Source organism: Lepidochelys kempii, chromosome 2 (genome assembly GCF_965140265.1).
Source record: "Lepidochelys kempii isolate rLepKem1 chromosome 2, rLepKem1.hap2, whole genome shotgun sequence".
NCBI classification, from domain to species: Eukaryota; Metazoa; Chordata; order Testudines; family Cheloniidae; genus Lepidochelys; species Lepidochelys kempii.
In genome coordinates this window covers 161,419,831-161,436,110 of record NC_133257.1, presented here as the reverse complement: position 1 = coordinate 161,436,110, position 16,280 = coordinate 161,419,831, and the positions used below count along the sequence as shown (strand labels likewise).

At 40.7% G+C, this 16,280-nt stretch overlaps 1 protein-coding gene across 7 annotated transcripts in view; it reads right to left on the bottom strand.

Annotated features, from left to right (window-relative positions):
* Positions 1-2,117: 2,117 nt before the first annotated feature.
* Positions 2,118-16,280, bottom strand: part of EPB41L4B (erythrocyte membrane protein band 4.1 like 4B) — a 246,854-nt gene continuing 232,691 nt past the window's right edge. For 6 of the 7 annotated variants that reach the window (XM_073332653.1, XM_073332654.1, XM_073332655.1 and 3 more), the window contains 3 exons: positions 14,929-14,997; positions 9,902-10,068; positions 2,118-6,370 (listed from right to left, as the gene is read on the bottom strand). In XM_073332653.1, coding sequence (XP_073188754.1) covers positions 6,301-6,370; positions 9,902-10,068; positions 14,929-14,997 — 306 coding nt within the window. In that variant the 3' untranslated portion in view covers positions 2,118-6,300. The remainder of the gene's footprint in view (positions 6,371-9,901; positions 10,069-14,928; positions 14,998-16,280) is intronic. The other variant, XM_073332656.1, reaches the window with a different exon arrangement.

The following is a 16,280-nucleotide window of genomic DNA, read 5'->3' as shown; positions in this document are numbered from 1 at the left end:
CTGGAATGGTGGCTGAAGCATGAAGGGGTATATTAATGTTTAGCGTATCTGGCTTGTCAATGCCAGCTACAACAGTGCCATGCAAACGCCTGTTCTCATTTTTAGGTAATATTGTAAATAAGCAGTAGGACAGCATTATGTCCTGTAAATGTAAACAAATTTGTTTCTCTTAGCGATTGGCTGTACAAGAAGTAGGACTGAGTGGACTTGTAGGCTCTAAAGTTTTATATTGTTTTGTTTTGAGTGCAGTCATGTAACCAAAAAAAATCTATATTTGTAAGTTACACTTTCACGATAGAGATTGCACTACAGTACGTATATGAGGTGAATTGAAAAATACTATTTCTTTTGTTTATCATTTTTACAGTGCAAATATTTGTAATCAAAGTAATAATATAAAGTGATCACTGTACACTTTGTATTCTGTGTTGTAGTAGAAATCAATATATTTGAAAATGTAGAAAAAACGTCCAAAAATATTTAATACATTTCAGTTGGTATTCTATTGTTTAACAGTGCGATTAATTGTGATTAATTTTTTTTAGTTAACTGAGTTTAATCAACAGCCCTACTTTATATATTTGTAATTAAAAATAAACTACAAAAAGCCCCACTGCATCAATACAATGTTTTATTGTCAGCATGAGGCCAAACACCAGCTGACCCCTTACTTGTTTATTGTCTCTCTTGCTCCATAACTTCTCTGTGTTCTTTATTATTTTATTTTTTTAGAGAGTAAGATTTTTTTGTGGCAGGCACTGAGACTACTTTTGGATTTGTGCAGCACCTAGCACACCATGGCAACAGGCAACAAATAATAATGGGTGGGCTTTTTCAATAGTATCCAGGTGGTTTGTTGGCACAAGTCTCATTGACTTGCTGTGGGATTTGCGCTGCTACATCACTTCAGCACCTTTGCAAATTCCACCCAATATTGGACAACCCCAGGAGTGAAAGCCTGGCCCCATTGAACTAAATGAAGGCTGGCTTTCACCTCAAGTGTCTATATAATAAAGTCCATACATCTAGTCATTCCCTTTCCATTCTCACCATAGATTTCTGCAACTCAGTCAATCTACTATCTTGCAAATATCATCTTGTCTTGTTCCCCTTAACATACAATGCCACAGGCAAAGAAGAATTCTGCCTCCTGAGTGACAGAATGTATCTTGGCGCTCACTTGTCTGTTCACATAGGTCATGGTCATATTGCAACAAAAGCTCAACACATGTTCATCTTTGAAGCCCACCTAGTCCAAAGTTCCAGGCAACTGAAGTAGCTGATTGTTATTATTTTACTGTCTATTTTCCCAGAACAGAGATTAAACCCACATGAACTCTTCACATTAGAGTTGGTCAGAGAAATTTTAATGAAACCGTAGTTAATGGAACTGCTTGCTCCGATGAAGACTGACGTGTTTCAATTTTGCCAGAATTTCATTTGGGAAGAAAACTGGAGAAAAAGTTCTGCCAATGTTGAAACATCCCAGTGTGACACTTTCTGAATGAAACATTTCAATTTTTCACTTTTTGTTTTTATTTTGTAGGCTATTATATTGTAGAATAGACTATGACATTTTAGACATGGAAGTCAAAATTGAAACACTTATCTCAACTCAAAATAAGTCCCTCCTCCAGAATTTTCCTCTGTGGAGAATTTCAAAATGTTTGAGTTTTCATTCCTATTTGGAATAAAACCAGATGTCAAAATCCTTTGCAAAATGTGACTTCCATCCTCTGCACAACTCTGTTCCTCATCCTTTCAAACAGGCATCTGTCACCCTGCAAACTGAAAGCTGAGGAAGACAAAATGCCATGCCTTATTGCCATTCTATTTCTGGCAGTTTTTCTAGCTTAAGTAATTCAGCAAAGCCTGCCTTAAGCAACCACCCAAGGGACTCGCAAATATCTGTTGCCCAGTCGAGGTGGCCTTTGACGAAAGGTTGAACAAAACGGCTCTGGATTTCTTGGGGGAAATTCTTCAGTGGTTGCTTAAGACAGATGTTCCGTAATTGAGGTGGATCCACTTCATTGGGAACCAGATGTTTGCCTTGAATAGGGACAGTGCAGTGTGCCACCAACTCCTTGGTTTGAACACAGATTGCTCAGACTCAGTGATTTATTTTTTTTTCTCTTTTTTATTGCAGGCATGAATACAGGAACAGGTAAACAGCTGAGCCGTAAAAGCCTCTCTCAAGCCAACTTTCAACTGAAATGTCATTGTACTCCCTCTCTTGATACAGGCTGCTGCTCAGCTGTAACACGCTGATGTCAGTAACCTTGGCTGGAGGTGCTACTCAGCAGCCTCAGCAGCAGCTGCCAGAGAAGTGTTCCCCTCCCCATGTCACCAAAGAATTTCTTTACGCACTTAACTTTACAAAGCACAGTTGTAGGGCTGATCTTACATGCAATCAACAGATCAGTCTCAGAATATTTATGGCAAACGCCTTGAACATCAGGACATCAAAAATGAAATAACAATATTCCATTGTATAATTCCAAAGAGTAGATGTCTGAAACCAGTGGACCACAGATATATCCAGGAAAAAAAAATGAAAATGAAGGATTTCCATAAACAGTACAAATAAACATGATGCTGCCTCCACCAAAGCATTTCACCCAGTTGCTGGCTCTGTTTGAAGTGGCTGAGTTGGCAAACTCTTGCAGGGGAAACGCGTACCCCTGAAGCGAAGACTTTAAGGAGGAACTCATTTTTAAACATTGTCTCGCAGGATACAAATATGGTTGTAATATCAAAGGCTATACATACTGTATCTTCTGATACTAATTAAGAACCTTAAACAATGTTTCCAAAGAAAACTTGGCCATTTTACTTGAAATATGTAGTTCATTTTAGGTGGTCAAATGGGTACCCCACACAGGGGAAAAAAATCCTGTTTGAGAGAGATTGCAACATGGGAAAATACTTGTTTAGCCATTACATAGACATTGCCTAGCTTTTGAAACAACTAATCTTACTTTTGCTGCCATCATCAAAACATGAAGCTGTGTGTTGCCACCTAAACAAAGAAAACGCTTAAGGCCTCAAAGTTTTTAAACTGGGCTCTGATTGGAAAGCCATAATATCAGTTGGTCAAAACTGAGATTTGAGATTAAATCAACCTTCAACAATAAACTTTGCTCTTTGACCACCATAGGCTTGGATTAGACCAGGATTTAAAGGTATGTTGTTCAAAAATGTTAGCTAACGTGTGCTAATTTACATGTTCTAAAAGTGCAGTGCAGAGAAGGTACGGTATACTTCAACACTTGCTAACATTGTGGAGTTAAAATCTACTGGGAAGCCTAGATTTCAACTGGACCAGTTTAGCACATGTTTACTGCCTTGTTTACACTAGAGCTTTTGCTGATACAGTCTAACACTACACCTCTCAATCCTAGTCCAGACAAGGCTGTGTATTAAAGGGGTAGATCACACATGGGTGAGGAATTGCTGAGGTTTGGCTAAAGGGTGTGTGCAGGAACTAAAAATACGATGGAATTGTACAAATGGAAATTTAGGTTTAATATCAGGAAAACATTCCTAACAGCCTGTAGAATAGTCTCCCGAGGGAGGGCGTGGAAGCCCCATTGCTTAAGACATTTAAAATTAGACCAGACAAACATCTGAGAACATACTGTGAGGAACAATCCTGCATCAGAAGGGATTAAGGCCCAGATTTTCAAAGCCATTTAGGAGCCTACCACCCATTGAAATCAATGGGAGTTAGACACCTAAATACTTTTGAGGATCTGGGGCTCAGTGATCTGGTAAGACTGTTCCATCTCTAATTTCCAGGAATCTAAAAAAATGGACGGTGTCCTTGTTCTTTTTTCAGCTATTCCAAAGCATGCCCAGTCAGTTCAGATCTAGAATGGCGACAGGGCATCTTAGTGCATGGTTTCAGTTTTCCTGTTCTGAAAGTTTCAGCTTGAGAATTCTTATATACTAGGACTACCATGCTGTTCTGTACAAGAACAAACTCGTAGCTTATTTATCTGCCGGAAAAACGAATGGGCTATTCCCATCTAGCATTCATTCTATCTGAATGCTTTGGTCCTTGTGAATACATTGCTTAATGCAGCTAACCAGGAGCAAGTAGCCCCAACCAAAGCAGGTTCCAGGGTTTCCAGCTGCCCATAATAGCACTCTTGAATAAGCGCACAGCAATCCACGCAATAGAAAAACCAGGGGAGTGTTGAACCACTGAGCTATCTTCTTAGGTCCTTTCTCCTTGATAACCTTTGGGAGTGGCCAGTCGCACATTCTTTGAATTATCTTTGCATGCAACTGATGGCTGCCTAAGAACAGGTAGGACAGAAGCAAATAGTGGAAAAGTGCAGTTTAGGTAACTCCATTCTTGGAGTTATTTTTGCTTCCTGTCTCTGAAAACAGTGGCTGCTATAGGAACCTTTTCTTATTTGTCTTTAGGCTGCTCTCTTTTTATTAGTGACCAGGCAAAAATTATTTTAACCTGTGGTGCCTTAGGCTGGAGTGCTCCTTCCTCCACAATCCCTCTGAATGAGGTGAGGAAAAGATTAGTGGCAGAATGAAGGCCTAGTCTTTTATTCCTGAAGCGTTCTTTGCCTCTGTGATTTCTTCAGAGGGAGATAATATTCCCATTTTTTAAAAATTAACCTTAGATTGATGGAAATGGATGTACAAAAAGTGTGCCACCAAATCTGTTGACATAACTACAATTCCGCTGTACAGTGTACCAGATGCATTTTGATTATGCAGCAAAGTCTGTCGAGTACTCAGAAACATACCAGCCAGACATCTGGGCACTTGTACAGATCCATGGGCCTATTCTGTATGTTAAAGCATTTCATTACAGGATGCATCCCAGATTTCTTCCTGACACTGATGCCACTTACTTTAGCTTCATTTTATAGCTATAGAAAAGGTTCAAAGTTATCGGACTTTAATTGAAGAGCCTTCTGTTCATTTCCTGCCTCAATGAATATAAAATAAACAAGTAACTTTCTGTCTCCAAGTTGCAGTCAAGAGTCCTAAAATGCACTCAAGATTTTTCATATTAAATGACCATAACTAACACTGAGAAAATTGAATCTTACTATACGCACTCCCTACCTTTAAAGCCAACAGGCTGGTTAAATTTAGATAAATCTATGGTCGTTGGTATCAAATTAAGGGCATCTTTTTATTTTAACAATACTAAAAACAGGAGAATCTACTGTACAGGGTAACAGAAAAATATAGATCTTGGGCCATATAAAACACATACAAGGTGTCTGTTCAAAATCGCGTGTTGTAGCTCATGATCAATTGTTGTCAGCTTTTTAAATAAATTACCTATTCTGCACTACTAAAAAAGGGAAACTATAGGACAGTTTTATAGGAAATATGATCTATAGTGTTATTATATGACCTTAATACCATAAACCAATTGTTTAAGGCTCTAATCCTGCAAACACTTACATGCTTAACATTAAGTAAGGGAGTAGTCCTGTTAATTTCAGTGGAACCACTCAGTTGCTTGATGTAAACATGCATGGATACATGCATGCAAGTGTTTGTAGAATCAGAGTCTTAGTTAAAACTGGTTTCTGATTCAATGTTTTTGATTTAAAGATAAGGGTGTCAACAGCAAACAACTTTGAACCATGGAAGTTTTTCTTTACCAGGAATACAATATGATTTCTTTTATTGTCAAATCAAGATGACATGATTTTAGGCAGCACTGATATATCTATATATATCTGAGTAAAGATTAAGTTAGAAATTTGATAAGACAGCCATTTATTTTTCAGCAGAGACGAAGAGTCGTAGGGTTAAGATATAATAATCATTTTTCTGCTTTTAAAAATGATTCTTTAACAAACAGCAGTAACTCGGTGCAATTTTCAGTTATACAAAATGACATTTTCTATGTTACTATCAAAATATTCTGCATAACATTAATCTCTGTGCAGTTATTAACATATATACAGAACAGTGTTTCTCAGTAGAAATCAGTATGTTCCTTGCTGATAGTTTTTACCTTAGATTTACCAAAACCAAACCTAAAATTCATTTTATAATAGTAGAAAATCCTAATACTCATGATAAATAAAGGACTGAAGGTTTATTTCCCAGCAGTAAATGAATAAAGAAACTCCTCCAAGTTAAAGTCAAGCCGAGACTTAATTGTAATCAACTGTGATGAATCTGAGTGAGCTGGGAACATAACACATTTTCATGATGCATTATGTTGAGTACACAGAAGTGGAGGAATGTAAACAGACAGAAGGCACATGAAAGGCCCCAATCCAGTCTCCATGTGATGAAGTGAGAATTTCATAATTCTGTCATCAACAGTCTTTTCATCATCTTCTCTCTCTCGAGTTCACGCCTCAGAGTCTCAGCACTGTGTAATTAATGCACAAACAGCCAATTATGGGAACAACAAAATGCCACATATTTCAATTAAAAATAATTAACATTTTTAAAGTACCAAGGGAAGGAGAAAGGTTCAGTTTGATTCAGTGAAAAAGCTGAAAATAGATGGTTGAGTCAGAAGTGAAAATCATTTGACATTTTGAGTAGTAAAGAAAAGCAACCAAGGGGGGAAAAAGCATGAGACATTTTAGGGCTTACTCCTTCTCCCCACAAAGCCACTGATAAAGTTCCCATTGACTTCAATGAAAGCAAGATTAAAAGCTCAGTTTCTTGTTAATTGATGTAAAAGCCATTTAAAAAGACTTGTATTGCAGCAATCTGCTCCTCAGGGCCCAGATCGCCTTTCAGTTTCCTGCATGGTTTGGTCCTAGAGGAGGTTTCTTTTTCATTACATAGCCTACAGCATTATTTAGTGTGCACTCAAGTGAATGGGAAGCCGAGCTGGATTAAGTGCTAGAGATCTTGCCTGGGATCATGGAACGATGTTGCTGTGATGTTGTCACACACTGGCTAAGAAGCACAAGGAGTAGACGTCTCCATAAAGCATTCTGGTCCAGGAGGAGGAACTGAGCAGGAAGAAGCTGCTGTGAAGCAGCTAAGCATTCCTCCTTACACAGGGAAAGGGAGGAAGAGGAGTCTACCCAAGCCCATCCATGCCCACAGCCACCTGACTGGACCATGCCCCCATCTCAAGTGGACATCTAGCGTTGGTGGTGTAAGCACTGTGGGATGGAATGTTACCACTGCTACTCCTGCTCAGCCAAACCTGGGGAGAAGGAAGGCTGGATCTGCTGCTGCTCTTCAGGTGGCTGGTATGGGGAAGTGGCTGTAGACTTCTGCCATTTTTAGTCCTTGAGTGGGCTCAGGCTTTCCCCCCAGTCTACTGCCTCTCTGCATCTTCAGATGAGCCATGCCCCTCCCTGTCTATTCCCTCAGTCCGCTGCTGATCCTAGTGTTTGAGTGGGCTAATGCCCATGCAGCTCATGGTTACTGCAGCCCCTTAACTATGGCCAAGGAGGGAGAGAGCTTTGTTACCATCTCCTCTGATGACCCACCAAGTCTCCTGGTTCTTTACATTTCTGGCAGACCATGGTGGGGACTGTGATGGGACACGCCCTCATCCCACTGACCGAAAAGGCTAACGAGCATTCCTGCACTCAAGCAGCACCAGTTAGACGCACCTGCAGAACATGCTCCAGCTGAAGAAGGGCAGCTTCAAAAGGTGAAACTTGCCATAGAGAAGGGGGGAAGTTTACCCTGGAGGAGAAGCTGCCAGGGACTGCTAGTGAGTTCCAGTAGCAAGGGGAGCTCAGCCTGAGGCAGCAACTAACCTTTCCTTTCCCTTCCCACCCTTGATTGTGGACACTATAAGCCTGATACGGGCAAAGGGCCCGGGAGGGCTGCTCCCAGCCAGTGACCTGTGGTGGGACCTGGGGAGTGTCACCAGGGAATAGAAGCAATTGGACACAGAAAGGGCCCTGGAGTGAGCTGAACTCCTGCCAGGAACAGAGAACTCGCCCGCGAGTAGGGGCTCCTGTAGGCGACACAGGTGCAAGAGACTCAAAGAGCCTATGGCCGAGGCCAGGCTGAGGGTTGGCCCACTACTGGGACCTAGTACAGGAATTATAGGGGTATGTGAGGGGACCCTCTCCCCGGAGCTCTTTGGGGTAGCTGGGTCTGAGGGAGTGGGGCTGCTGCCATGACACATACAGCACATTCTCTGGGTCTGCCAGCACCCCTATTTGAGAACTAGGGGGGATTGCTGGAGAGGAGAAGAGAAGGAAGTGGGGGAGAACACTATGCAGGTAAAGACAGAGGGAGGGGAATGAAGCAGGCAGAGGGAGAGAGAAGAAAAGAGGGAATGTCTTTAGAGTTTACTCTTCAGAATGTGCCAGGTTCATGTATAACTGCTGCAAAACTGCCCCGGTCCTTTTTTAATTTTGGCCTTTGGAATGGACCAGATTTCACCAAATGGCTAGTATTTTCAAAACTTTTGCTCAGGAAAGAATCCTTCAGAATCTCTCTCACCCGTTTGCTGAATATTTTGTGGGCTATCCAGAAGATATTGCTAGCGTGACCAGATGTACCGATTTTATCAGGACAGTCCCGATATTTGGGGCTTTTTCTTATATAGGCACCTATTACCCCTCACCCCTGTTCCGATTTTTCACACTTTCTATCTGGTCATCCTAGATATTGCACAGGCTGCTTGCACCTACTGAGCCAGCCCTGCCTTCAGTCTCATGCATCTTTCATATTCTTTCATTGTTAACTACTAGTAGCTTGAGAGACACTAAGAGCACATGAGTAGATTTATTTATACATTCTATAAAAGGGCAACCCTTAACAACAGTTTATGAAGAGGCACAAGTGCACGCTGGGAAGTAACGATGGTTAGCAGCACAAGAGAAAGACGCAATAGTTAGGATTTTTCTTTTTAGATTAAGCGTTTTGTGCAAATTTTAATGCAGGGATCAGCAACGTTTGACATGCGACCTGCCAGGGTAAGCCCCCCCGGCGGGCCGGGCTGGTGTGTTTACCTGCTGTATCTGCAGGTTCGGCCAATCGTGGCTCCCACTGGCCATGGTTTGCCGTCCCAGGCCAATGGGGGCTGCGGGAAGCAGCGACCAGCACATCCCTCAGCCCGTGCCGCTTCCCACAGCCCCCATTGGCCTGGGACGGCGAACCGTGGCCAGTGGGAGCCGCGACTGGCCGAACCTGCAGATACAGCAGCGCCAGAGGTTGAGCAGTGAGCACCCCCCGGCCCACTGGAAAGTTGGTGCCTGTAGCTCCAGTCGGTGCCTATACAAGGAGCCGCATATTAACTTCTGAAGAGCCACATGTGGCTCCGGAACCACAGGTTGGCCACCCCTGAAATAGACAGTTTGGCTAATTCAGCACTCATCAGTCTCTAGAGAAGAAAGATTACCATTAGAAACAATTGTAAGATGGAAGAATTGAAAAAGAGTAGGTTTTCTGTGGGAAGCTGGAACATGCTTTTTTGCTATTTCATGCTATAAGAAGAACAATTGCAACCTGACACTACTCTGAAAATTCAGCACCTGGTATTCATCGAAAAGAGTATCTATTTCTCAGCCCTTCCCAGTTAGCACTGAATTTAGAGAAACAGATTGCGACAGCAGTTGTTAAAAACAAACCAGTAGTTCAGGGGAGGTGATTTGTCTCAGAAAAAATGGCACACCCTTTTCTCTCCAGGCCAGTGGTTATGGAGGTGGTGTGTTTGGCCTTCAGAGGAGGGCAACTGCTGGCTGAATCACCAGTTAGGAGTGGCTTTCAATTCAGAGAAAGTTTCTTATGCTTTCCACTTGTCCTGAGGTAAGTACCAAATGGCAGCTGACTTTACACATTAGTGGAAATTGTAGTTTAGGATGAAAGGCTCAGCGGGTTCTTTCCCATTACATTTATGATAGAATAAAAGAAATTAAACTCTTGGGAACCTAGAGAGAGACACAGAGTACTGCTATGAACTGCTCAATACCTGTCTGCCAGAGAAATAGGTTTGTGTGATGAATATATCGTCTGCACTGTTGGGGTTGGGACGGTCTCTGCCAAGGACCTCATTGCAAGTGAAGGCGATACTGGTGGTAACAGCTTAGGTGATGACTGCACAGCACAGCACACTAATTTGCTGTCTATAAATTCTGCCTAAGAAGAAAATAATGAAAAGGATAAGTTAGTTTTGATTTTTTCCGCCCACTTTCTCTCAAACACTCGTTATCAGCAACTTTCCTCTAATAAAGAGGGAAAAAGAGAGATTGCCCTATAGTTGCCCAGTGGCCTTTTAAGAACCAGGAAGCAACCCTCATATATAATGAAACAGACACTTCTTCTTTGGACAGAGATTCAACGGTTGTGCACTGATGACAAGTCTGACTATAAAGTCCACTGTGAGAGACTGAACTCAGTTCACGGTACATTCCACACTAAATATGGACCCATAACCTATAAACATGCTGTTTATCACCATTTTATTTGGTTTAAACCTGATATGGGGAGCTGACCAGAAGTGTCCTCTTGAATAGAGCCCTGTCAAAATGAACTCGTAGGTCCCTTGACAACTGGGCATTTTATTAAAGTCGAGTGTGCATGAGTCTGGGTCTAATTGTTCTGTGTAGTGGAGCACACCCGAAAAAAAATACCCAGTGGCAACTAGCAACAGACAATGTCATATAAAATGTACAGAACCACAACAAACTCCCGACTCTTTCTCCATACTGCACAGCTGATGCTATGGCATCACAAATCCTGCAACATCAAAGGCTGGGCATCCTGTCATTCCTGAAAAAAATGACACTGACCCACTGTTTGCACAGGACCATTTAATGACAAGCAGGGAGCAGCCTGTGTCTGCTCGCGCGTTACCGAGTTGATAGGAATGTACAGTAGCGGCAATCTTTCAGTGCTTCAGAATAGTCCCGACATGTTCGTGCGATTATCAGCTGAGTTTTTTTTCTTGACAACCTGTTCTTTGAAGCTTGACTCAGTCTTCACAACAGGAGGAAGAAAAGTCAGCACAACAGGGAGGCAGAGAATTGTTATCCAGCTATTGGACTATGTGTCTTTTTTCATCACTTTTCAAATTATGTGAGCTACTTATGATGAACAAATACTGAATGGAGACACTTGTGCATTGGGATACAATCTGCAGGTTAAATCAATGGGTGATCCAGGAAGAAGCTGGAGTCGGGTCTTTTTTACATTTCCCAGCCTCTCTTTTGACTGAAAGCAGAGAGTCCATTCCAGACGAACATACTAAGGATGAGCCTTTCCCAGTCATTCTATGAAACCAGTAAAATGAAAAATGGTAAAATAAAACCAAACGAACAAGAAAAAAACAAGCAAACAAACCCCCCTCTAATCCTGACCAATTATAGGCCTAATCATTAAAAAAGGTAAGAGGCCAAACTTTTCTGGCATTTCCCTTTTAAAGCTCAATGTCACCGTCCAGATGCAAGCAAATTTTGCAGTCCTCATGCAGCATTTTGTCTCATAAGGACTGTCAGATCAGGCTTTACATCATAAAATACTGACACCATGGAACAATTCCTCAGTGGGAATAAGTTGTCATAACCCAACTGAAGTCAATGGAGCTAGGACAACTGACACCAGCTTAGGATTTGCCCTATTTTTAATGGTTATTTTAGATAGGTATGTGGTACTATTTTTCTCTAGAGTATATATTTATATACTTATGTGTTGTGACGTGGTCAGGCCAGATGGCTACAAAAGAGTGGTTGAAGGTAGGTACATTAGTTCCAGGTTAAGCAGGTCCCTTTTCCCTGGGTAAAATAACAGGGACTGTTCCAGAACACTCAGGAACTTTCTAGAACTAATTAAGGCAGGCAGGCTAATTAGGACACCTGTAGCCAATGGGGAAGCTGCTAGAATTAATTAAGGCTAATCAGGACACCTGGTTTAAAAGGGCTCTCACTCCAGCTAGTGAGGTGCATGTAAGGAGCTGGGAGTGACAGGATGTGCTGCTGGAGGACTGAGGAGTACAACCGTTAACAGACCTCAGAAGGAAGATCCTGTGGTGAGGACAAAGAAGGTGTTGGGAGGAGGCTATGGGGAAGTAGCCCAGGGAATTGTAGCTGTCATTCAGCTGTTCCAGGAGGCACTCTAGACAGCTGCAATCCACAGGACCCTGGGCTGGAACCTGGGGTAGAGGGTGAGCCCGGGTTCCCCCCAAACCTCCCAACTCCTGAGGTTCCACCAGAAGGGAAGTTCTCTGAGCTGTTTCCCAACCCACATGGTGGATCATCAGAAACTACGGGGATTGTTCTTACTCTTTTTTCCCCATCCTGGCCATTGATGAGTTTATCTGAGTGAACGGCAGATTTGAGCCACAAAAGTGGCCAAATTGAGGGCTACTGTGAATCTCTGAGGCGAGCAAAATCTGCCAATAAGTGCAGGACCCACCAAGGTAGAGGAGGAACTTTGTCACAGTGTATACAGTATATTGGGCCAGATCTTCAGCTGGTGTGAATCAAAGTAGCTCCATTAAGTCAATAGATTTATGATTTACACCAGTCAACACAGATAAAATTTAATCAGATTTATTTCCCCCCCAAATAAAAAAATCAGTTTAGCTCTTTATAAACTGCAGAATTATAAAACCAGAAAATAGCCTCCAAAGCTTACTTGTTTATTAATATTTTTTGTTTTTCTATAAAATAAAAAAATAGACATTTTTGGCTCTAATAAGCATTTTCAAAGCAAAACCTACCTTAAAATCAAAAAATACCAACAACAACAAAACAACCCCCAAAATTTTGCAGGCTGTTCATAACATGAAAAAGAAGCAAGGGAAAGGAAAATGAACCACAAATATTTGCAGCTGCATAATGCTGTGCATGACTAGGATACATTCAGAGTTAGATCTGGCTCTGTCCTTGAAATTTTGCGCTAATGCATTTGTTTGTGTTGTTTTGTTGAGGCCAAACATGGGGTGACACCTAGCACAACTGGTGTGTTAAAATAAACTGAAAAACAATTGACTTGAAGCCAATATTTCTTTGTTCAATGATCCCCATTATTCAGGTTGTGGGACGGGGATAACTGCATAGAATAGAAATTTGTTCACTTCCCTGCAATCTTCTTGGTACTTCCTGGTTTACTAAAGATTTCCCACAATGCATAATTCTATGACAAAACAAATACCATGGGCTGCATGGGTTGAAATGTAATTTTAGATATTTGTGATGTTGCATTGTGGTTTTTTTCAGTGAACCAGTACTCTGAAGAGGAAAAGATGAATTGTGGATAGGTTAGTTAGAACTTATTTATATGCTGATTATCCCTCCCTCTTGTCCCACCCAACAAAACCTAATTAGTAGAGCTGGTCAAAAATTTTCCATTAACTTTTCCATGTCAAAATAGCTTTTTAGCTAAATGGAAATTTTTAGTAATGTTCAGCTTTCATTACAAAGCGAACATTTTTCAGTTTGGTGTTCAGTGAAACCTAGCAAAATGTCAGTGTTGTCTGACCTTTTTTACAGGGGAACTAGTGGGGATATTATTCTGCACAGATTTCTGTGTGTAACTCAGTTTTTTAATCCGGGACATAAAAGTGGAAGCTTTCTTGCCATTTTTATTAAAGTGGGTACCATCCAGCCTGGATGACTTTTTCAATAATTCTGTTTTGATGGGCTTGAAAGATTTCAATATATATGTTGGGATATTTTTAATTAGAGCAAAAAATAGATATGAAGCAGATTCTGATAAATTTTTCAATTTCTCTCACTAAAATAAGACTTAAAAAATAGACACGTGACTCCCTCTCACCCCCTCCCCCAAAAGAAAGTGTCCCAAGGTAAGGGGGATCATGATCAAGCCTTTACCTCTTTCTTTAATAACTCACTAAGTGCAGACAGATACTGTAGCTGTCCCAGTTGTGAATAAGGTTCCATATTACATATTTAACCACATGAGAGAGAAAACAGATTTGGGGCTCAGGACAGAAGTTAAGGTTTAAGTCGGAATGACTTCATTTTATGAGTTTAATTTAGGAATATCACACTCGTGACTGTGAAGTGTAATTCTAACATGAGAAGGTTTCTCCTCTGTGGCTGCTAAGCCACATCCCAGTTTGGGAAGGACATGCAGAGGGTTTCAGTCAGAGTCCCATGCATAATACCTAGTTGTTTCGAGTTCTAATATTAATTTTAACAAGTCCCTCAATTGTTTAAATGTCTTGTTTCTTCTACCTATCATACTCACACTGCTACTCTAAGGTTGGGCATTCAGGGTACAGTATTATTAGATCGGTCGGGCTTATTTTTATATTGTTATACAGTTATTAGTCCTGTTTATGTGGTACTGTGCAGTATGCCTTGTGCAAAGGGACATATCCCAAAGCCCGCACCTCACTTCTTTCTCAAGCAACATTTCCAGGGAGGTTTAATGGGAGATTTTCCCAAATAAGAAGTAAGGATTCCAAGATTCAGCTCTAGGTTGTTAAATAACACGGACGTTTATAGCAGCATGCGACTGTAGTCATCATCATACAACTGTTTTATATTAATTGTAACTCCTTGTTTCAATTCAGAATACAATTTTCATGAAAATTAGGTCCCCTAGAAGACAGAGACAGGCTTTGTAAAGGGGACAAAGGCCAATTCAGCAAAGATTCCATGCAGCGTATGGATTTAGTGGCTATGCCCACACCATTGCCTGCCCTTCCTGTTTATTCAGAGTCTGTGCAGCCTCACCCACGCCCTCTACAGTAGAACTGTGGGAGTGCAGCTGTATTTTGTGACCTGCTGCCCTGAAGTGTTTCACCCTCAATCCTTATTTCTGCTTCTAGTAATCTCCAACACACCAATGAAGGCAAGTTTACGATACAAGTCATGGCCATATTTGATTGATTTGCAGTCTAAGCCACATTTGGAAAGTATCTTTATTAGGACTGTTAAAGGCAAAACTTCTGACATTGTTTAAAAAAATAATCTGGAGTCGCAAGTGCTGTGTTAAATACACAGTTTTTCAGTTGCATGTTCTACTTACAGAAAACTGTGGTACTGTTGTAAAAGGATCGAAAAAAGGATTAGCTGTATCAGCAGGGAATGTCTTTATCTTTAAAAAAAGATAAAGAAAAAGATGTTACTTTCAGAGCCTAAAAATGAAAAACAAAACCAAAAAAAAGCAGCAAAGCACTGCACGTATAGCAATGTCTGACAAACTCGAACGGTTCAGCAGCATTCAGATAAACCAGCTCAAAAGATGACCACTTCAAAACACATATGTAAGTTAGTGAGGAATATTCAAAGGATAAGACCTGACTGAATTATTTTACCCAGGTAATTAAATGTAATATGAAATAGCTCTTATATAAACATATTCTGAACTGACTGCATCCGATATGTCTTCAGCTCTATAACTAGTCACGACATTATTTGGCTTGTTCTAGTGACCACCACACATTTTCTAATTGATAATACAAAGCTCAGCGATAGGAAACCTTACACAGTGTTAGCTTGTGGTTAGGAACTTCAGCTAAAGAACTTTTGTTTTATGGATTTTACACATCCATACTTTTAGTTATTTATAGATAGCACAGCGCTGCAAATGGAGTGTCAGACAGGACAAGAAGAAAGCACCAAAAAATCACTGTAGGCAATTGATTGGTAATCACTGTCCCCAGTAATGTTAAGAACTTCAATCTTACCCATTCCAGTGGTGTTCTAAGGATCAAGCTACATCTCAGGAGGTATTACTAAAGGAGTGTTGAAAATACTATTAGAGACCATTATGCCATTGGATTGCATCTGTACTGAGAATTTTCAGTGCAAAATCCTGGTCTCATTTAAGTCAATGGCAAAACTCCCATTGATTTCATAAAAGCCAGGATTTCACCCTGAGTGTAGACAAGGCTTTGGTGTAAATTATTTCTGGGCTTAGTACCATCTTGAATATTAAATGAAGAAAAATAAATTAAACAAATAGCAACCAAGCATTGTCTCTTTTTGATTATAGGTGGTATGCATGTCATTATCCTCCTATCTAGAATGCAGAAATCTCATTAATCCATTCAGGAAGAGGACAAAGTAAAAAGTATTTATCAACTAGAAGTATTGATTTCAAACTGCACTTCATATTTCCACTTGGGGAAAATGTATTATATACTGAAAAATGTAGTTATCACTTTAATGGAAAAACTTTTTTAATGTATGTTTATTATGCATGCCTTATCATAGAATTAGTGCGTTATGTTGAGGTAGCTGCTAATAAACAAGGAACACATTCAAGTGCCGACCCAGTTGCCCGAGAAAGGAACACCTGAAATTATGAGATCAAAAGTAATAAAGAAAATGCATATTGTCATTTGTTTTGTAAACAAAACACCAGACACACATTTG